The sequence below is a fragment of the Bos grunniens genome, chromosome 8, assembly GCF_055505025.1.
Source record: "Bos grunniens cultivar Pamir isolate PY7600 chromosome 8, Bosgru_T2T1.0, whole genome shotgun sequence".
Taxonomy (NCBI): domain Eukaryota; kingdom Metazoa; phylum Chordata; class Mammalia; order Artiodactyla; family Bovidae; genus Bos; species Bos grunniens.
Genome location: NC_141172.1, coordinates 84,214,862 through 84,238,182, shown reverse-complemented (window position 1 = coordinate 84,238,182; position 23,321 = coordinate 84,214,862). Strand labels below are relative to the sequence as shown.

The 23,321-nt window shown below is 52.1% G+C and overlaps 1 protein-coding gene across 13 annotated transcripts in view; it reads right to left on the bottom strand.

The window, feature by feature from the left end:
• WNK2 (WNK lysine deficient protein kinase 2) overlaps positions 1-7,673 on the bottom strand; it is a 146,927-nt gene extending 139,254 nt beyond the window's left edge. For 12 of the 13 annotated variants that reach the window (XM_086315616.1, XM_086315617.1, XM_086315618.1 and 9 more), the window contains exons 1-2: positions 7,468-7,672; positions 6,224-6,897 (exon numbers count right to left, since the gene is read on the bottom strand). In XM_086315616.1, coding sequence (XP_086171742.1) covers positions 6,224-6,895 — 672 coding nt within the window. In that variant the 5' untranslated portion in view covers positions 6,896-6,897; positions 7,468-7,672. Of the gene's footprint in view, positions 1-6,223; positions 6,898-7,467 lie in introns of all 13 variants that reach the window. The other variant, XM_086315624.1, reaches the window with a different exon arrangement.
• Between the last annotated feature and the right edge of the window lie 15,648 nt (positions 7,674-23,321).

The window sequence follows — 23,321 nt, the reverse complement described above, 5'->3', positions numbered from 1 at the left end:
CTCATCCTCTGTCGTTCCCTTCTCCTCCTGCCCCCAATCCCTCCCAGCATCAGAGTCTTTTCCAATGAGTCAACTCTTCGCATGAGGTGGCCAAAATACTGGAGTTTCAGCTTCAGCATCATTCCTTCCAAAGAAATCCCAGGGCTGATCTCCTTCAGAATGGACTGGTTGGATCTCCTTGCAGTCCAAGGGACTCTCAAGAGTCTTCTCCAACACCACAGTTTAAAAGCATCAATTCTTTGGCGCTCAGCCTTCTTCACAGTCCAACTCTCACATCCATACATGACCACAGGAAAAACCATAGCCTTGACTAGACGAACCTTTGTTGGCAAAGTAATGTCTCTGCTTTGAATATGCTATCTAGGGTGGTCATAACTTTCAGATTCCTTTTTTTGCACGTGGATGTCCAGTTGTTCCAGTACTGTTTGTTAAAATGACCAATTTTTCTCCATTGTGTTGCCTTTGCTCCTTTGTCAAAGGTCAGGTCATATACTTACTTGCATTTCTTTCTGGGCTCTCTATTCAGTTTCATTGGTCTATTTCTCTATACCACACTGCCTCTTTTATTCAATTCTTTTTTAAAAACTTTAACATTTACTTAGAGAATGCTGACCTAAATTGAAGGCAGTGATCAAGTATTCCAGAAAATCTTAGAATTTAAGTCAGGAGCAGATCTGGATTTGAAAACTATTTGAAGGAGGAAAACCCACAGCTGACTCAGGCTGCCAACCTCACACAGACTGGGCTTCTGCATCCTCACCAAGGGAGCCTCTCCACCCAAAACACAGCTCCTGGATTGTCTGTGCCCAGAAGCAGATCCTAATCTGCTTCTGGGAGAGTGCAGCTGCTTCGTTCACACCCTTTCCTTATCTGCAGCTCAGATGATAAGGTGGCAGCAGCCAGGTGTTCAGGCAGAGGCACAGGCCCTCCAGCCTCAGGCAGGCCTCCGTGCTCCTCCAGGTACAGCTTGCTCTCCACCTCAAGCTCAGCTTCTTTAAACTGTTTAGACCAACACGCGTGAGTCCAAAGGTAGCTCAGACAGTAAAGCATCTGCCTACAATGAGGAAGACCTGGGTTCAATCCCTGGGTTGGGAAGATCCCCTGGAGAAGGAAATGGCAACCCACTCCAGTATTCTTGCCTGGAAAATCCCATGGACCGAGGAGCCTGGTAGGCTACAGTCCATGGGGTTGCAAAGAATCAGACACGACTGAGGGACTTCACATGGGGCGAGAAGAGTGCCTGCTCTATGTTCAGTGCTGAATGTACTTCTCCACACTCCCCACAGCCCTGTGAGGGTTGGCTAGCACTATCTTCATTGCACAAAGAGGCAAACCGAGGTTCACAAAGGCAGGTGCCCTCTCTGTGGCCTGCCCACTGGGAAGCTGTGGGGCTGGGACCCAAATGCAGCAGGATACCTTGCTCCCAGAGTGGGTTCACACAGTGTGCCCTGCCTTCCTACCACCTCGGGCAGATGCCAGCACTGATCTCACCGTTCAGCCAAGGCAGACCACAAAGGAGATCCTCCCTCTGGGCTCCAAGTCACTGGGCAATTCAGGCCTGAAATGCTCAGCCTGGTACACACCAGAGCCCTGAGAACACCCTGGGACACACATACTTGGCCAGAGAAGCAGCTTCTTCCAACAGGGAATGAGCCACAATGCCCAATGTGCCCACAGTGGTGACCCACAGTTCAGGCTGCTCGTCCATCACTGCTGACCACACTCTGACCACACCCCCAACAAAGCCTGGGCACAGGGGAGGCCCCTCTGGGTTCTGGACGTGGACACTTCAGCACTGGTGGGCACCGCCCCCAGTGCATTCCACAGGCTTCTCAGGCAGCTGGCACCCACCTTTCTCACCAACCAGACCAGAACTGTGGTCAAGGTGGCACATGGAACGTCATTTGAGAAAGCAAATTCAGTGCCGACACCCAACTGCTTTCAAATTACACCTCTTGAAACAAAATTAAGCTCTTAAAAGATTTCTTTTTTAATAAAAATAAAAAAGCACAGTGACTGCCAATCAAATTGAGCTGAGCCCTTTCTAAGCATCCCTGGTGGCTCAGACAGTAAAGAATCCGCCTGCAATGAAGGAGACCTGGGTTCAATCCCTGGGCTGGGAAGATCACCTGGAGACGGGCATGGCTTCCCAGTATTTTTGCCTGGAGAACCCCCATGGACAGAGGAGCCTAACAGTCCATGGGGTCACAAGGTGTCAGACACAACTGAGGGACTAAGCACAGCACCCAAGCATCCTACTACAGCAAGCAAGCACCATCTCCTCTGCACATCCCCTTGACTCCCCACGTCAGCCGGATCCGGCTGCTTGTGGCTCCTCTGAAAGCAGATGAGGCAGCACCTGAGTCTGCTATGGAGGCCACAGGGAGCACCTCTCAATCTCAGGCCTGAGGTTGCCCAGCACAGCAGGGCACGTGCCTGGTCTGTCCATGAAAGAGGATGGTACGCTTGTATGATCAGAGTGTGAGTTCAGCACCCAGTACAGCCATGGGAGAGGTTCCAGGCCGCACCAACGGCAGGAAGGCCTGGTCACCCTTTGAGGACAGTAAGGGGACCAGCAGGCTCAAATGGCTGCACCCGACAGACCCCTAGAGGCATTATCCACATCCAGGGCGCAGGGAGGTGAATGCAACAGAGGTCTGGCTGGGGTGGGAGGTTGGGAACACATGAGTCCTCCACGGCCACAGGAAAGAGATGTCAGTAGGTCCTGTGTTTCTCACGACTCCCGGGCCTGGAGTCCAGGCCATCACCACCCCATGGGAGTGCAGTCACCTCTGGGCAGTACCAACCAGCAGGACAGCTTCATGACGACACCTGAGGGACCCAGGCACCCGTCCCTGGCTGATGGGGACTCAGGCCCATCTCTTTAGGACTCTCATGGCCCTCAAAGCCCCTTCAAGTACTCCAGAAAGGTCAAGAGCTGACACCTCCATGAGGGAAAATGTCTCCCGCACTGGGCACAGGCCAGGACACAAGCGCAGGAAACATGAGCTCCAGGTGGAATCCCCCAGAGGCAGTGCCCAACCCTGTAACAGCAGCTTTCTGTGGGGAGGAGGAAGTACACAGCACCTGAGACCTGTCTCCCTGGATGCAGGGGCCTGCTGACGGGAGGGGCAGTACTGACCAAGGGGGCTGAAAACCAAGGTTCCTTCCAAGTTCTCGAGAAAGATGCTTAAGCAGGTGGTCCAAGAAAGGCCAACAGGCCATCTCCCACAAGGCTTCTGGACACTGGCCGGGATCTGGGGTGGCTGCATTTTCTCTGCTCCGAGGCCCCGCCCATGGCTCGGAGGCATCAGCAGGTGTAAGAGGGTGCCTGGGTCACCTGGGACCATGTCAGTGATCCACACCTATCCTTCCATGGCGACCCAGAGTCAACCAGAAGCCCCAGCTATCCCATGCGCTGTCTGACAGGATGGGGTCTGACAGGGGCCAGAGCTGGCCACACAGACGTGGGAAATGTGAGTTACAGTAAAGTCAGTGGTTCTAGGTCCCTGTTGCTACTGTAACATGTCCTGGTGCCAGAAATACACGTTCATTCAAAATAAAACAGAAGGGGAGGTAATACTTTAAAATGGCTTCCCCCCCAAAATCTGTATCAGTTGTGTATGTCTGGAGAATTCAGGAGGTAATGCCCTTCACTGTGACGTGAACACCTATTGCTCTTTCCGCAAAGCTCTTTCAAAACCAAATTCTAGAAGGAAACTGGAAGTCATGGGGATCTCACATCCTCCAAGCCAGACTTATTAGGTCCAAAAATGCAGCCTTTCCTTCCCTTGGCAGGGAACCCTAGAAAAATCGAACGGATGACACTGTCTCAGTTCTGGGGGAGGCAGGCAGGTGCCAACATCTCCCACGACCCCAAGGTTGAGAGGAGGAAACAGACTTTTGAGGGTTGATTTCCAGGGTATTCCAAAGCTGCCTGCTGAGGAGCCTATGGGGACTGGGGAAGGGAGGGTTGGAGAGCAGGAGGAATCCTGCAAAGCTCCCGCACTGAAGGCAATGCTCCTGACAACCCACCCTCCACTGGGAGCCCTGATGCCGGGGAATTCTGGGTGCTGGGTAGAAGATGAGCATCTCCACCCCGTGCACTCGGAAACCCCTTCCCCACACACAAAGCCAGCAGGCCACTTGTCACCCTCCCTGGTGCTTGTGATCTAAAAGGACTGACTCGGCCCCCTGCCCTCCACCCTTCTCTCCTCTCCTAAGGACGGCTGGGGGCCTCTTCCCATGACGCTGCCATCCCTTCTATCATCTGGATCCTCACAGGTGACCTTGGTGGGCACTCAACAACCAAATGGGGGAGACAGCAGCCTCCTGTTTAGTAAAGAGGAGAGGGCACACAGCAGACACCTGGCTGCTGCCCCAAGCTGGGTCCCAGCCCCATTTGGTGTAAAACCCTCTCAGACCCGCCCAGCAGAAGGCAGCTGAACCCAAATGCTGCACCATCAGCCCTCTTGTTAGGGGAGACACAGGAACAGTTTTCTGGCTGGCGTGGGGCCCCCAGTAATTACTGTAGAAGAAGCAAAACTAGACAGAGTAGAAGCCCAATCTCCCACCTTCCCACTCCCACCAAGAGGACTGGAGGAAAGGCCCCCCTGGATAGCTACACTCTGGTGCCACTCTGCTCAGGGACCCAGAGGCAGAACAGCTTGCCTTGCCTTAAAGGGAATGGGAATTAACAACCTCCTTCAAGGGTCACATGAGCCTGCAGCACCTCAACCAGATCAGCTGGGCTTTGCTGCTGAGGTCTAACTCAGCTCCTGCCTGCTGCAGCACCCCCACTCCTGTCCTCTACCCTGCAGAGGCATTCCGTGGCGGAGCACCACACCAGGCCACTTGGCAAGAGTAAGAAGGGAGGGAGGGAAGGCACATGACCGCACTCTAGAATCAGGAGTCCTTTTTCCTCTCCCATCTTCCCCTTCCGGGTCCCCTCTCTCCTGTGTGTTCACACACAGCAGTGATGCCCAGCTCACGACTGTGCCATCCCCCAGCACACCATCCCGAGGGCCCCAGACCACAGACCACTGAGGCCAGCCCTCAGCAGGGCCCAGAATCTGCAGCCATGAGGGAAAGGGTCTCAATAGAACACCACTGGCTTCACCATGAAAAATCTGTATTTCCACAGAAGAACCAAGGAGCTGTGGGGAAGGGTAGGCTCCAGAGCTCTTTGTGTCAGGAGAAAGGCTGAGGACAGGTGGACACTGGACACATTAGCCAGCTCCACACACACACACACACACAGGCCACCCTGCAGGGGCCCAGAGGACAAAGCAACCAAATCCCATTTCTGAGCCAAAAAGGAAAGCTGCCTGCAGTGTGGCAGGCAGCCTGCATCAGGACTGGCAGGCCCAGCTATTATAACTTTACAGGGTGCTGAGGTAGGCTTACACCCGGACGGCCAGCTCTCGCATAGGCCAGCCCAGTGCCTGACAGCTGTTCCCCCAAACAAGGGAGTGCCCATAAACACCCACTGTGACAGGCGCTGCCCCAGCTTCCAGGACTGGCCCAGGGCAGCTTGAGTTACCATTTATATAATCTTCTAGGGCTGGGGCTGACACAGCCAACGGGAGGGCAAGGTTATGAAAAATGCATGTCCAGAGCCTTTCTATCCACAAAAACAAAAACCAAACCAAACCAAACCCCACCTGCATTTTGCATGACTTGACTTTAGGACTTCTCACACATCCATGTGGTGAGCTAACTAGTGACAACACCTCCAGGTTTTGTCCCCCGGGCCTCACTGTAAACAGACCCCAGGTCAAAGGAAGCCCCTCAGATATCCCCAACTAGGCCATCTACACTCTGCAAGATACAGCAAGGTGTTCATGTAAGAGCAGCTGAGAGTCCCTCAAACCACCCTGTGACCACCTGGACACAGGGCTCTGAAGCCCCCACAGCAAGTTAGCAAAGCCACTGCCTGTGTCAGTACAGCCCAGGAGAGCAGCACTAACACACACTGCAGGACACGCCCTCCAAGTGCCCACTCTTCATCATGGGCTCACATCGTGCCACAGTCACACACCACACACTGGGAGGTCCGACTTCCATCACCCAAATCTTCACCACACAGACCGCCAGCACAACCACCCACCCACACAGAGGGTGGCAGACAGACGCCCGCCGCCAAGGTTGGCTTAAGCCAGGCATGGCGCCATGCCGGAACTGCACTCACCCACCACCCACCTGCGGCCAGCGCATCCCTCACCTGCAGCTCGCACCAGGCTACCTCCACCCAGGTCTCCGTATCCAGCCCTTTATAGACCGTCTTGAAAGAGCCGCGGCCAAGCTCAATGTCAAACTTGAGGAACCGGCCATCCAGGGAAGTGGCCACAGCCTTCAGGTCGTCCTCGTCGTCTTCCTCCTCCTCGGGCTCCTCCCGACGTGCGCGCCCGAGCTCCGGCCTGGCCTCGGGAGCCCCCGCGTCCTCCTTCCTCGTGGCCGCTATCTCCTCACGGGGACCGCCGTCGGGGGCGGGCACCGGAGCTGGCGCGGGGTCCGGGCCGGGTTCCTGCGCGCCGGCCGGCTCCAGGCCGGGGTCGGCAAGGTTGCTCGGCGGCGCAGCAGGCGCGGCAGGCAATGGGGCGGCCGGGCGACCTCGGGCGCGCTCGGCGATGAGGCGGCGCGTCTTGCATAGCAGCAGCACCTTGCGCTGCAGCGGCTGCGGGGGCTGCGCGCCCGGCGCCTCGGCAGCCTCCAGGCCCGGCGGCTCCTCCTGATCAGACTCCACCACGCTGCGCCGCAGGAAGCGCTGGGGCCCCGGCCGCGCCGCCCGCACCCGCGGCACTGCCGCGGGCTCCGCCATGCCCGCGGGACCCGCACCGCGCCCGGCCTCCATCAGTGCGCCCGGGGCGTTTCGGCGGCCGCCATCGTCGTCCATCTCTGCGGGCAAGGACACACAGGGCCGTGTGAGTGACGGCCTCGCCGCACCTGCCCGGGCCGCGGGATGAAACAGCACCGCCCCGGAGTCCGCACCCTGCCCTCCCTGGCCGCGGAGGGACCTGCCGAGCTGTCCGTGGGGAGTGGCTGCAGACCCGACCCGGAGGCCGGGTTGGGTGGGAGGGGGCCGTGCCCTGCTCAGGCCTGGGCCGCGGAGAAGCCCTGCAGGGCTGTCTCACGAGGGACCAGGGAAGGCTGCAGAGGGGACCGGGAGGCCGCGGAGAGCACACCTGTGCCCTGCCCAACCGCGGGGAAAGGGGCCTATTGGGATGTCCCTGGGAGGTGGAGATGGTGAAGACGGGACCGGGAGGCCGGGGCTGGGGGAGTGGGGGCCCCGTGCCCTGCTCAACCCTGGGCCGGGGAGAGGTGAAGGAGATTGGGGAAGAAGGAGGTACTGGCCAGGCGGCGGCTCCACAAAGGACGCGGCCCGGGGCGCAGGAGGGGCGCGCGGGGAGGGGGCTGCGGCGACGCGGCGCGCACACAAAGGCAGCGGGCGGGGGGCTCTGCACTCACAGGGCGAACGGGCGCCGTCCATGCCCGCGGCCCGGCAGCAGGGGCGGGCGAGGCCGCTCTTAGGCCGGGATCCGCGCTCGGTCTGGGTAGCTCGGGTCCGCGCTCCAGGCCCGGGTCACCCTCGGCACCAGGGCGCGACGCTACTCCCTCTGGCCGGCCCGCGCCGGGGCCGCGCTCCCGCGTGCTGCTCCGGCTCCGCGCGGCTGCGCTCCGGCACGGGATCCGACCCGGCGCGCGAGGAGGGCGGGGCATTCGGCTGCCCGCCCCCGGCCGGCGCGGCGGGGCGGGGCCTGGCACGCCCACCTGTCCTCGGGCGCGCGCGGCCACCTGCAGGCCAGCCCCGGGGCCGCGCAGGCCCGCTGCGGCCCTCTTGTTCCCCCTCCAGGGGGCGCTGCTGGCCTCTGAGGATCTTTGGAATGCCCCACCGGACTGCTGGCCGCGAATGGTCTGTTATTATCCCCCTTGCAGAAATGGCTTGACCATCCTAGTTTGTCCGCCTTTTGGAAAGGCTGCCGATTTCATCAAGATTCAGTCAGTCTAGGAAGACATCCTGAATTACAAGCCTATCCGTTTCAAGCTTGTCCGTGACGGACGAGCCCAGGCCTATCAACAGATGAAGCTAAGCATATTCCAGACATACGCATGTAAGTCAGTCTGGCTTCCTCCGTGCACCCTAGGACATGCTGGTGGCATGTGGGCATCATGTCTGCCCGGTGATGGAGGAGATGACAGACAATTCATGTAATCGCTGGCAGACCGCTGCCCACCCACACCTGACAGATGTACATAATATGGCAGCAAGTATCCTCACACATCGAAGGGCAACCTAAATGCTGGGGGATCGAAGAGAACCTGTCCCTGACCGAGTGCCCTGTGCTTGCTTTCTGCGCCCTTAGGAGTACTTTTGGGCAGCCCTGCTTGCCTGACTCTCGTGACAGGGGAGCTCACTCTCTCTGCTAACCCATGACCCATGAGTACACAGCTAAGCAGCTAGTGGACAGGCTGCAGTTTGCTCATCCATGAGATGAACATAATGGTTAATGCACAGCTGGTGTCCAACAAATGCTTACAGAAGCAGGGAGGAATGGAGACAAGGCCTACCCTCTGCCTCTGCTCCAACCAGTTCCCAGCACAGCCCACTGATAGGAGGGTCAGGGTCTGGGCTTGCCCCCAGGGAGCCCAGTCAACAGGTACTTTTGAGGGTGGGCCTGCCTTTAAGTGGGCTCAGACAGCCTGGGGTCAGTCCAGTGGTCAGACCCAGTGCAGCCAGGCCACTTCCCTGAGTGCCCCCCACAGGCTACTGCATGGGGAGGTGGTCCCTCACTTGACTATGTGGGGTCCACCTCAGGCACAGGTGGAATAGTGGAGAGCCAGGTCCCATAAAGGGGATGGGGCAAAAGGGGGGACTGTGTCAGGAGAGCAGAGTTGGGGTGATGGGGGCAGGGCAAACTTCTCAGGGACTGAAGGAAGTTTGCTAGGACAGGGAGATGGAGTTGGGGTATATGGGACTCCCAAGCTTGAGCTGCGAGGCCCTGGAGCCTCCGGCAACTGAGGGCAAATGGTGGGGCATGCTTTGGCTCCTTGGGGAAGTCTCCCCATCCAGTGGGGGCCGAGCAGTTCTATAACGCATTGTTTTCTTCTTTTATAATGATATAACATTTCTTTTACTCCCAAATTTGAAAATATGTGTTGATTTTTTTAAATAACAACTTTATTAGGATATAATTTAGTTACCATGAAATTCACTCTTTTAGAGTGTACATGTCAGTGATTTTTACTATATTCACAGAGTTGTGTGACCATCACCACTGTCTAATTACAGAACATTTTTATCACTTCCAAAAGAAACCCATGCCCATTAGCAGTCACTCCACATTACCCCTCTCTCAGTCCCAGGCTAGCAGTGATCTACTTTCTATCTCTATAGATTTGTTAATTCATAACATCACATATGAGCTTTCCTAGTGGCTCAGTGGTAAAGAATCTGCCTGCCAATGCCAGAGATGCAAGTTCCATCCCTGGATCAGGAAGATCCCTTGGAGACAGAAATGGCAACCCACTGCAGTATTCTTGCCTGGAAGATCCCATGGAGAGAGGAGCCTGATGGGCTACAGTCCACGGGGCCGCGAAAAAGTCAGACATGACTTAGCAACTAAATAACAGCTCCATCACATAGAAATCGAATCATACGACAGTGCTTTGTGACTGGCTTCTTCCATTCAGCATATGCAGATGCAGATGGCACCATTGACTCAACAGACATGAATTTGAGCAAATTCAGGGAGATAGTGAAGGACAGGTAAGCCTCAGTTCAGTTCAGTCGCTCAGTCATGAGCGCTCACTCTCTGCGACCCATGGACTGCAGCCCGCCAGGCTTCCCTGTCTATCAACAACTCCAGGAAGGGAAGGGAAGCCTGGTGTACTACAGTTCATGGGGTCACAGAGAGTTGGACATGGCTTGGCAACTAAACAACAACAAGTATGACTTCCACTGCACCACCCGTAGCAGGCACATCTTGCCACTCAGGAGATGCTCATCAGGCTTGCATCAAATAACTGAATAACGATTCAAACCTTTTTCCCCTATGCAGTGAGTTACTTAAATTTATTTAACTTTACTCAGCTTGGCTCATACCAGATGGTACATTATATATCCTTGTTGGTTCAGTCCAGAGAACACGGCTTTAGCCCTCAGATATCCTGAATGTGCAAGTGTTTGAAATCCTCTCCCTATGACCCTGCTGTGAAGTGAGCCTGCCTCCAGGTGTGGGAGATGCTGTCAGCCCTCAGTCTCCCATCAGGGACCACCCCCAAACTGCACAGCTCAGTTCCTGACCCCAGGCTTTTTTTTTAATGGATTCAACTTTTAGAAATAGTTTATTTCCATTTTATGGTTAAGAGTCTGAAGAAGAACAGCTAAGACCATTCAATGATCATTCCTACCCATTCAGTGGCCTGAGCTGTGGGAGAGCAGATCAGTCTCAGTGGGAACTACTAGGTGGGCGCAGAGGGCACCTGCACACCTTCAGACCAGCCTTCAACCTCAGCAGGAGTTGTGGTAAACTCCGGAGCTGAAGCAGCACATTCACCCCAACCATCATCCTTGGTCACAGCCTGCCCTTCATTCTCAGTCTCTGATGGAAGTAGATGGAGTTTGGCACAACTCCTGGTTGCACGAAAGAGATGATGCTTGTGTCCACCACCTGAGACCCACTGAACGAGCCCTCTTTTCGTGTCTCAGAGCAGGATTGACTTTGGTTTGTAAAGAAAGAGAGGGTCTGCATGGCTCTAGAGACCTGCATGGATCATGAAATAGGGAAATGGGCAGAAGAAAGCACGGGCTATTTTCCATGTTTTCATCTCTCCTAAAGCCCCAGGAATTTGAACCAGGGGTCTTGAGTAACATTGTTGTTGTTCAGTTGCTAAGTCGTGTTCGGCTTTTTGTGACCCCATGAACTGCAGTGTGCCAGGCTTCCCTGTCCTTCACTATCTCCCCAAGTTTGCTCAAACTCATGTCCATTGAGTCAGTGATGCCATCCAACTATCTCATCCTCTGCTGCCCTCTTCTCCTTTTGCCTTCAATCTTTCCCAGCTTCAGAGTCTTTTCTAATGAGTCAATTCTTTGCATCAGGTGGCCAAAGTATTAGAGCTTCAGCTTCAGTCCTTCCAATGAATATTCAGGGTTGATTTCCTTAAGGATTGACTGGTTTGATCTCCTTGCAGTCCAAGGGGCTCTCAAGAATTTCTTCTCCAGTACCACAGTTTGAAAGCATCAATTCCTCCATGCTCAGTCTTCTTTATGGTCCAACTCTCACATCTGTACTTGACTACTGGAAAAACCATAGCTTTGACTATATGAACCTTTGTTGGCAAAATGATGTCTTTGCTTTTTAATACATTCCCTAGATTTGTCATAGCTTTCCTCCCAAGAAGCAAGCATCTTCTAATCTCATGGCTTCAGTCACCATCCACAGTGATTTTGGAGCCCAAGAAAATAAAGTCTGTCACTGTTTCCATTTTTCCCCATCTGTTTGCCATGAAGTGATGGGACCAGATGCCATGATCTTAGTTTTTTGAATGTTGAGTTTTAAGCCAGCTTTTTCACTCTTCTTTTCCACTCTCATCAAGAGGCTTTTTACTTCCTCTTCACTTTCTGCCATAGCATGAATAGAGTACCCGATAGCCATCGAAAATAGGGGTGAGTCACTGAGCCCAGTGGGTGGTGGGGCCTAAAGTAAGTCATGCTGCTCAAATAATGATAATGATGATGATCCCCAGTGCTGAGCTAAGTTTGCAGGAATTCTCTTGCCTTGCCCCACACTGTCCTAGGGGGCCCTGTTATCAGATGGGAAGCACTAGAGAAGCAGAGTCTTGCCTTAGTTTGTTGAATGCAGGCAGTGCACCTGGAGGTGAACCAGCTCACACCTCACTGTGAGCTGCCTCTCAGCCTGAAACTGCTGCCTTCTAGCCTTTTCAGAACTTTGTGGCCAGTCCCTGCCCATTGACTTTTTGCTAGTTCGAGGGGCTGGTCTTCGGCAAGCTGGTACATGCCTCATCACGCCAGCTCTCTCGCATCCTCTCTTAACACCTCTGTCCATGTGGCCCCTGGAGCTCTAACTCTGCTGGCTCTTCTGTCTCATGCCCATGATCCATCCCACCTCCAGCTCCACCCCATATAGCACTGGGGCTGGGAATCTGTGTTCCATCTCTCCCAGCCTCCAGTGGCTTCAGAAAGGCATTGTCAGAGGAACTGCTGGCAGCAGCAGATTGAAAGGAGCTCCTGTCCCCATCCACTGAACAGGGGGGTATACAGTACTCTCCATCAGACTTCTTTTGGTCCCCAGAGCTGGTCACATGGCTCCACTCCTCTCCTAGGGAGCAGCCAGAGCACAGAAGAGCCCCCTTCCACACTCCCAATCCCCGAGGCTGAGCATCCCCTGAGGTGGCCACCCGTCTAAGCTCCACAGCTTCCTTCTGTCCATACTCAGAGTATGCACTGCTGTCTGGGTTTCAGTGGGAGCAGAGTCCCCAGTGTGCTCAATCAGCCTGCCAACACCTGGTATCTAAGCCCTAGGATTGAATGGATGCTCCGCCCAGTCTCAGCCTCAGCTCTCTCCTCAACTCTCAACTCTTGAGGGATCTGTCTTAATGGGCAGGCTGAGGAGTGAGAGGTGGTGGTTTAGTCACTAAATCATGTCCAACACTTGCAACCCCATGGACTGTAGCCTGCCAGGCTCCACTATCCCTGGGATTTTCCAGGCAAGAATACTGGAATGGATTACCATTTCCTTCTCAGGGGATCTTCCTGACCCAGGGATCAAATTCTGGTCTCCTGCATTGCAGTCAGATTCTTTACCGACTGAGCTGACCCTCCCTCAATTCTAGCTTGACCCCAACCACATCAGTCTACTGCCCTCTAGGGATGCCAAATCCCAGTTAAGGCCCCAAATTCTGGGCCGTGTTCTATTAGTCCTGATGGCTCATGCCAGCCCTTGCTTACCATGGCCCCACGGCCTCTCTCATCCTGTTGCCCAAATGGATCCACTGAGCAGGCTAGCACAAGCTTCCTGGAAAGCAGTTCATAGTTGGAGCAAGAATGTAAAAAAATGTTTATACCCTTTAAGTCAGTAATTCCCTTTTGGGGAATTTATACAAATGAAGTGACCAGCTATGCAGATAGTGGAGCATAAAGATGTTCACTGAAGGGTTGTTTATAATAAGCATTAGGAATAATGTAAATTTTCAGCAATTGGAAAATGGCTCAGTAAACTGTGTTATTCCGACATAATCAAATATGACGAAGCCATTTAAATGCTCTTGGCGTTTTATAATGAAGCAGGAAGTGATTAGAGATAATTTGAAGTGACAAGGTACTGGAGAAAAACCAGAAGAGAACACACCAAAATGTCAGCAGTAGATGGTTTTGCTTTTGTGTGTTTTCCTGCACTTTGGACGAGAGGCAGCTTCGCTTAATGTGTGGCCCATGTCTTTGGAAAAGGGGGCGCACTGATTCAGCACGGGTCTGGAAGCCTGGATCTGATTCGAATCCTGGCACCATCTGTTGGCCATGAACTGCAACTCACTAATTAATGTCTCTGAACTCCAGTTTCCTGATTAGTCACAGGGTGGTAGCAGCACCCAGTTCCTGGGGTTGTGACAGAATCACTAAATGAATCCCCAGGGGTTCTAGCAGGCCAGTAGGACTGAAACATGGTAGCCATCCTGGACTCTGACCACCTTGCCACCTGTCTCCTTGCTGGTGGACCTGACACAGAGAAAAATGGCCCCTGATTCAAGAGAGCCATTGAATCCCTACTTCCCCAGGGGGACGTGGAGGTTGGATGTCTTAGCAATTTGCTTAGGACCACAGAGCTAGTGTGGAGAAGGCAATGGCACCCCACTCCAGTACTCTTGCCTGGAAAATCCCATGGACGGAGGGGCCTGGTGGACTGCAGTCCACGGAGTCGCTAGGAGTCAGACACGACTGAGAGACTTCACTTTCACTTTTCACTTTCATGCATTGGAGAAGGAAATGGCAACCCACTCCAGTGTTCTTGCCTGGAGAATCCCAGGGATGGGAGAGCCTGGTGGGCTGCCGTCTATGGGGTTGCACAGAGCCAGACACGACTGAAACAACTTAGCAGCAACAGAGCTAGCGAGGAGGGAGGGCAGACATGTGGGCTCGTTTGGACAGAGCAGAGAGAAGGAGCGTGGAGAGCCAGGTGCCACAAGGCCTTGGCTGGAGTCCTCAGACCAGAGCCAGGCCACCGTCTAGGACAGGTTCTGACAAGTGGCCGAGGTGGGCTATGCCACTATGTTTCACAGGGGTTGCACTCACCCGGAGTTTTCTCTTTACATTCAGTGGGCCCGATCAGCCCCCATGAGCTCTCAGGGGAGACACATAATTCTCCATGTGATGCAAAAGAGGCTTTTTCCACTGGCTGGAAACTTGGCCTACTTGACTTGGGGTTTTCCAGCTGACCCAGTTCAAATCGCAATACCTGCCCCTGGGAATGCCTGTTCATTCAGAATGAAAAGGTGTCCAGGTCATATAATATATCATCACCAAACACCCGTTGAGCCCTCTAGAGAAGTCTCATCCCATTGAGGCCTCAAATTCTGGCCTTTCTCCTGCTAGTCCTGTTGGCGCATGCCAGCCCTTGCTTGCTGTGGATCTACTGCCTCTGTTTCATCCTGCTGCCCAAACGGATTCACTGGTGGCCAGGCCTAGTGCACACTTTGGAAAATGACCACATCATAAGAGGATGATGCCTGTCTTTCAGCTATGCTTCCTTCTCTGTTGGCTTCACATACAGTCTGACTCTTCCTGGAGGAGCACCATGCCCACCAGTAGCTCCACATTGACATTTCCAGTGTTTCCCTCCACAACTCTAGGAAAGCCTTGGAGATGGATGTCTTTAGCTGAGAGGTCACGTGTTCATCCCTGAACCACCCCTGGGTACGGGGCTGGGATGTTCTGACGTGCCAGACTGGGCACATGTCCCCCTTTGGTCCAAAGACTGGATGTGGGAAGAGGGCTTGTTCCAAAATAAGGAGGAAGCATCCCACTTACACCCTGACCTTGACCTTGACCTTGGGAAAGGAGGCATGGCTCCTCTTTGAATGTCTGCACCAACCCCCAGGGAGCCCCATTCATTCTTCTTGTACTTGTGGCTTCAATTTGCTCATCTACTGAATGGCTCACCTCATCAGACCATGGGAGAATGGGAGGGCCCTAAACAACCTGGCACACAGTAGGTGCTCATTAAACATTAATGCCACCCTCCTAGGCTCAACATTCTGCACACACCTGCCAAGGGAATGGGTCACAACCTCTGAGGCCATTGAGCTGCAACATGTTTTTCTATAAGGTTTCATGTGAACTACACATCCAGGAATGAAGTCACTGATTAATAAACCACAGCAGTGACTCCAGTACTTGTTGGTCTTAGAGATAGAACTGCCATTTTACAAGGTAACTGGGCAGGCACCAACAGCCAGAATCACACTCCACTTTGAATAAAGACCTGAACTCTAACTGGCATTAGTAGATACTGCAGGCAGCCTCAGGCCCTGGGGTGGTTTTTACATCAACATCACAGGGACAGACAGGCAGGAGCTGAGCCCTGGACGCCGTGGGGTAAGGATGTGGGGTATAGTGTGCTGCGTGGGGCTTGACGTGGTTCTGGTCTGTCTGTGAGGATGTGAGTTGTGGGAGGGCTAGTGGGCAGGGTGCCTTGGCTCTGAAGCTGAGGGGCAGAGGCCAACACAGACACCAGCAAGAGCAAAGTAGGGCTTTTAATAGGAGGATACACCAAGGCTCGAAGAGGAAGGGGGAGCTGCCCAAGAGCACGCGGTGATCAGGCTATATAACCAGGCCTCCAGGGTCAAAAGAGGCCCTGTCTCTTGCTGGAGAGAGCTTTAAGTGATCATTTATTAGATGTGTGTGTTTGCATGTGTGTATTGGTTGTGGGGAGGCCTTCCAGACACAAGAGCAAAAGGGGGCAGGGCAGGGAGGAGAGATCAGAGATTTAAAAAAGAAAGATAACATTGACCAAATTTTTAAATATTAAGAAACAAGATCTAAAGGCAGCCATTCCCTTGAGAAAAAAGACTCACAGCAGATATAAAGGGCAAGGAGAGTTATCATTAATATACAGAAATTCACATGAGTCAATACAGGTTCAGTATTAGCGGAAAAAAGCCAAATTCCCCAAAGAAAAGAGGATGAAAGTCATGCCAACAAGCACAGAAAGTCTCGGAACGTATAGAACCACAGTTTTGTCTCACCAGGAACTGTCAGAAGGCAAGTAAAACAAACTGGCATCTTCATGTGGAGATTAGCAGTCCTGATTTAATAATAAGGCCCGGTGCTGGCAGAGGGGAGCAGACAGGCAAGCTGTGAGCAAGTAGTCAGTCCCAGCCTTTCAGGAAAGCAGCTTGGAAAAGCCTCACACTTATTTCTTACTCTGATTCACTTTTGGCATCTACCCTGAGGAAAGCAAAGATTTAGACCTAGAGTAGTTTATCTCAGAGTTACTATACATACCAAAAAGTTGGAAATGACAAGGTTCCAGGGGGAGGCCTGGGTAACCCTTCGTTGTCCTAAACCAAGGAGTTTGTGATAATTTGTTACTGCAGCAATGTGGACTGATACACTCCACACTGGATTCCTGGCACAAGAAAGCTTGACGTATTCTGCAAGCTCAAGGAACAATTGTTAAAACAGCCAATAAAGGAATAATCTCAAAGAAAATACACCAGATATCGGCAGTGGTTTTTTCTATCTGGGCTTCCCCAGTGACTCACCTGGTAAAGAACCCGCCTGCAATGTGGGAGACCTGGGTTTGATCCCCAGGTTGGGAAGGTCCCCTGGAGAAGAGAACAGCTACCCACTCCAGTATTCTGGCCTGGAGAATTCCTTGGACACTATAGTCCATGGGGTCGCAAAGGATGGGACACAGCTGAGCGACCTTCACTTTCACTTTTATTTCTATCTGGGTGAATTCCATTTTTTGTTTTCACGCTTTTCTAGTATTTTCAAATGGCAGTCATGGCTGTCCCACAGCTTGTACCGTGCACTCACCTGCTTGGCCAACCCTGAACCAGCTGCTTGGTCAGAAGTTCATGCATTCATAATTGTGACAGATTTTGGCAAACTGTTCTCAGGAGAGGTTGTACCAATTTACACTCCCACCAGTGTTGTCGGCTTGCCCACAGAGCACATTAATTGACTTTTGCATTAGGAGAAATGCTATATCCCCCCAAGGATTTAATTTCCATGTCTCCCGTCACTTGTGAACTCAGCCTCTGCCCATGGGTTCGAACCAGCTTTCTTTCCTTTGAACTGTCCTCATAGGGGCTGACCTCTCCCTGCCCTGCTGACATCCAGACCACCTCCGCTCAGCTTTTGAGTGACTGGTTCCATCTCCTTTGTCAGCCCTAGGCTCAGAAGTCACCTCCACAGAGGGGTGAGGTCCCTGAGGGGCCTATAACCCTGCCTGATGTGGGGCCACCTTCGGAGCATCTGCTTCTCTGCAACAGGCACTCAGGTCGCAGCCCAGAGCCCCTGCTCCTCTGGTCTGGCAGCCCCCTTGCCCCAGCAGGGCCTGAGCCAGTTGGTCTGTGCTAACTGACCCATCTCACTCCTCTGGGCTTCCCATGGAGCAAGGCCTTTAACCTCAAGATGAAGGCCCCTATGGTGGCCATCAGAAGTGTGGCTTGGACTCAGGTCCAACCCCTTGGCCACCCTAGGCCACACCAGCCTGCGGGAGAGACGCCTAGGCTGGGTGAGGGGGGGGGTGTGCAATAAGCTCATCCCCTGGGCCTTAGTTTCCTATCTGCCAACCGGCAAGGTCACCGTTAGGGTGACAGAGCAGACATCTGCAGTGCTTCCAGTGGGCAACCTAGGCCCGGGCACAGGAGGAGTGATCACTGCAGCTCTAGGCAGCTGAGGGTGTGTGCCCTGAGCTCTCCATCCTTCTCCAGATAATGCTGGGCTGGATCAGCATCTCTGTTCCCAGGGCCCACTTTGCCTGTGCCACAGCTGGGGTGGAGGCTGTTGGACTGATCGATTAGTGCATGCCTGGTCCCTGCCAGCCAGACCCCTGACCCTGGGGTCCCCACGCTTGTCTGCAGCCCATGCCTGATTCTGATTGTAGAGGCCAGTGCCCCCCACACCACATGGACCAAGGGCAGTGGGCAGTGCTAACTGGAGTCCAGGGTGTTCTCAGAATGGCACTTGGGGAAGGGCCAGCATGACCCAGGGCTGCACAGGGACCTCTGTTCACAAAGCACCAGCATTCATTCACGGGGGCCTGAGGACAGGGTCAGTAGTTTCCCTGGGAGGACCAAGCCTGCAGCCTCACACCCTCATCTTCTTTCACAAGAATTTAACACAAATGGCGTGAGGCCCTGCAGACACAGGTGGAGGCAGCCAGGAGGCTCAGTGGCCTTAAGCAGGTGGTGGTGCCGCTCTCCAGCCTTGGTTTCCCCACTTGCAAGGAGAGGACAGCCAGATGAGTGAATGAACGTGGTAGTCTCTGCTCAAAGGATTGGAGGATGGAAATAAGGGAAGGAGGGAAGAAGGTAGGGATACAGAGAAGGAGGGAAGGGAGAAGGTGGAAGAAAGGAGGGAGGGAAGGGAGGAAAGATGAATAGGCAAAAAGACAGGATCACAATCTGCTAAGGATAAACTAGAAAGTTGCCCCCATATGGTCAGCTGGGAAACCCTGGACAGATTTTCTGATCTCTCTGAGCTCTCCTTTGTTGACCTGCAGGATGGAAACCATAATAATAGAGGGGAAGACAGCTTGTCCTGCATCCCCAACACCTGGAGCTCCCAGATCCTACCGTTCTGGTACTTTTCTTGGCTCTGCTCTTTTAGAAGCACATCATGATGTCCAGCACGCGGATGATGATGTGATGAACACTCTTCCCGTGATGAACATTCTGCTGCACTGGGTTTCTTAGGGTGGGGAGTTGCTGCCTCTGCCTGACTTCACTCTAACCTCACCTCAGGTGCCAGAGGTAAGATGTCATCACAGGCAACTAGGCAAAATTCTGAAGTCATGACAAGGATATACCTTTCAGCGGTTTCTTCGCAGCTGATAGTAGCTGAAAGTGAAAAGTTGCTCAGTCACATCCAACTCTCTGTGACCCCATGGACTGTAGCCCATAGGCTCCTCTGTCCATGGGATTTCCCAGATAAGAATACTGGAGCGGGTTGTCATTCTCTTCTCCAGGGGATCTTCCCAACCGAGGGATTGAACCAAGGTCTCCTGCACAGGAGGCAGATTCTTTACCATCTGAGCAAATAGGGAAGCCAATTGTAAAACAGTGTTTATTTGTTAGTTAAATAAGGTAGTCTACTCTGAGGTACTGTTTGTAACTCTGGAGATCTTTTTTAAACGCATTTGTGTTGTGAATAACACAGAAAATCAACATCGTCTGGTCCAGCCTCCAGCTGGTACAGGAAGCCCCTCCCCAGGACCTGAGGGGTGTCAGCCAGCTCTGCTGGCATCTCTCCAGGATGGGAGCACATGGCCTTCAAGATGCCAGACAGACCACAGACCTGAAGCTCCTGTGCTGTAACTGCCCTGGGACAGCCAAGCAGGGTCCCCGTACAGCCTGGCCCCCAGCTGTGCTTCTGTCTGCCACACTGCAGTTTTCCATCACATCTCCCACCTGTGCCCTAGAGAAGGAATCACAGAATCACAGGGTGAAATGAATGAGGATATGAATTTGACAGAAAGCTGAAATTGTCTGGAAACTGCCCCCCACCCCCTGTGTTTCCTGCCTCCCCCGCCCCAGGGGACAGGATGGGAGGAGGCCAGAGTTGCAAGGACATGACCTGCAACTCAGCCACTACATTTCACTCTGACCAAGAAAACCTTTTTTTAAAAAATTGAGACATAATTTGCATGCCATAAAACCCCCCCTTTTAAACTGTACAATTCAGGGGTTGTTAGTACATTCACGGACTTAGGCAATTATCATCACTAAATCCAGAATGTTCTCATCATCACAAAAGAAGATCTGGCCCTCCCAGCTGAAGCAGGAAGCATGATGGGCTTTCTCTGCCACAACCTACCTCTTTAACTGAACAGATAAAACAGAATTTAGAAACTCGATGTTTGCCTTGAAGACCAGAAAATCAGACACTGTAAGACTGAAGACAGAGGTAACCCACGACAGTGACCAACCCAAGTTCTTTGAAAAGTTTCTCAGAGATGTTCACTGTTCTTTCAAGATTCTAGATGGACAAGAAGCAATTGACTGAATTCTTGGTTTAGCTGTTAGATTTGGATATGGAGATAATGCTGAAAAATACAATTACTTGGTAACTGATAATGCAAAAAATGCTGACTGTTGCATCAATTAAAAATGCAGAGCCCATGATCAATTTGGACATAAATAATCCTAATTTTAGGGCTGGTGTCCTGGCCCAGGCTACCTTTCAGAGTCAACCCATGGTGATTACCTGGCAGTGCTTCAAACAATTAACATTTTGGTCCAGGAACCCTGACATGGCATGCAGTTGCTAACACAAACCCAACAGAAGAGGGCTTGCCTGCTGCTTAAGACAAGCGTATTCTTGGTTTTAACACAGGAGCTGAGGTTCTTAATGAAGCTGCTCAAACTCTGCACTTGGTGTGTATAGAAGAGCTGAGAGAGCTGCAGACAAAAATTAATGCAGCCACAGTGACTGTTGAGATGATTACTGCTGATCCAAAGACAGACCACAGACAGGGTGGAAGATGAATATTAGAAAGTTCATCTAAAATTAGAATTTTATCATGGCCCCTACCTAGTACACACTGGCATATATACGGAAGCAAATGCTACATTTTCAATGGAAAACTCCCAGAAATTTGACTATGTTCTGGAAAGCAACCACCGTTGCTTTTTCTTTAATAAAGTTTGGGAAAGAAGAAAACAAAAAATAGATCCTGTACCCAACAGGCAATCAGCCCCCACGCAGGGCCCCCGCACCCCGACAACTATGAATCTGACTCTGAATCTGCCTATTCAGGACATTTCATATGAATAGAATCATAACATATGTGACCTTTTGTGTCTGGCTTTCTGCACTCAGCGTGTTTTCTAGGTTCATTCACATTGTAGCATGCACCACCGCTTCACCCTTCTATAGGTGATTAATAGTCCATTGTTTGAATACACCACATTTTGTTTAATCCCTCATCCAATCGTGTACACTTGGGATGTTTCTGGTTTTTGACCATTATGAACAATCATGTACATGTTTTTGTATTGGCCTTGCTGGATCCTAAGGTAATTCTATGTTCACTGTTTGAGGAACCACCAAACTGTTTTCCACAGTGGCTATATCATTTTGCTTTTCCACTAGCAAGGTATGAGAGCTCCAATTTCTCCGTATCCTCACCAACACTTAATGTCCGTGTGTTTCTATTCTATCCATCTCAATGGGTGTGAGGGGGTACCTCATTGTGGTTTTGATTAACAGTTGTGATGTTGAGCATCTTTTCACGTGTTTATTGGCCATTTATATATTTTCTTGGGAGAAATGTCTTTTCAAGACCTTTGCCAGTTCTTGAATTGTGTTGTTTGTCTTTTTGTGGTTGACTTTTATGACATCTCTACATATTCTGGACACTGGATCCTTGTGAGATCTGTGACTTGCCAGTATTTTCTCCCATTCTGTGGATGGTCTTTTCACTACTTGGATAGTGTCCTTTGATTCCAAAAGTGTTTAATTTTGATGAAATTGATCTATTTTTCCCTTAATGTGTCTGTGCCCAACAAAATCTTTGACTAAACTCCCCACACTCCTCAGACCAAGGCCTGTGCCCTCTCTCCCTGCTGTCTCCTGGACAGGGGGTCCTTTCTTAGACTCTGGTGTGCTGCGCCCCCTGGTGGCACTTGGCCATTCAGGATGGGTGCGCAACTCAGGCAGGGAGGCACAATCAGGCTCCAGGGGCATCGACGTTAGATTTGACAAAGCACCATCTGTACTCAAGGAAACCTTCTTTGGGAAGAAAGAAAGAGGAAAACATTTCTGCTTCCCAATCCCAGACACAGCCGACCACTGGCCGTCTCTCTTTGTACTCTGCCTACTACACTGTGAGGTGGGGATTCCAGTTCCCTTTCTAATAGGGGAGGAAGCTGAGGTTTGGGTAAGTGCAGTAAGTGTCCAGGGTCCAGAGTTACTGATGGAGATGCTGCCTGCTAAGTTGTTTCATTCATGTTCAACTCTTTGAGATGGACTCTAGCCCGCCAGGCTCCTCCGTCCATGGGATTCTCCAGGCAAGAATTCTGGAGTGAATTGCCATGCCGTCCTCCAGGGGACCTTCCTGATGCAGGGATCAAACTCGAATCTCTTGTGTCCACTGCATCTGCAAGTGTGTTCCTTACCACTAGCGCCACCTGGGAGATGACAAGCTGACCCTTCACTTATTCACTCAACAAACATTTGTGAGGACGCCGCCTCACACAGACATTAGCTGAACACTGGCCAACTCAGCAAGAACAGACTAAACAGCCTTAATGCCATAGGAAAGTACAGGCCAGGCCCCCAGGCCCCGCTGATTGCTGACTGAAGAAACCCTGGGAGGGAGACGTGAGAGACCTCACTGGTCTCCTGTGAGTGGAACCCGTTGCCCATGGAGCATTCAAGTCCCCCGAGAGCTGGCCAGGAGGCCCCATCACCTGATAGAAAAGTAAAGGAACAGTACAGGAGCAAGAGGGGGACAGGAGGGAGAGGAAGAGTTTTCAACACACATTGTTTTGAATTTCATACTGCGTGATCAGCCTACTTAACAAAAATGTAGATATAAATAAGATTTAAACTTAAACAATGATTAGAACTTATCAGAATTAGTTGTGTGTAACAGAGATGGCTAAGTGCTCTCCACCATCCATTCTCTTCCTCTGTCACAGAAACCCTGAACTTTCAGTTAGGAACATGAATGCCTGGAACATAAAGTACATCTCTCAGCTTGCCTTCCATCTAGGTATAGCCACGTGGCTAAGTTCTAACCAAAGATGTGAGTGGAACTGTGCAGAAATTTCTAAGAAGTGTCTTAGAGAGTTCCCTGGTGGTCCAGAGATTAGGACTCAGTGCTCTCATTGCCATGGTCCCAGGTTCAAGTCCTGGTCAGGGAACTAAGATCCTGCAAGTTGCACATTGTGGCCAAAAAAAAAAAAAGTCTTACAATGTAGGATGCATATTTCTTTCTCTCTTCCTCCTTCCTGCTAGCTGGGATGCAAGCAGGATGGCTGGAATTTAAGCAGCCATCTTGGGCCACATGGTAGAGACTACATATTAAGAACAGCAGGACAGGAAATTAGGAGGAACCTGGGCTTCTGACATG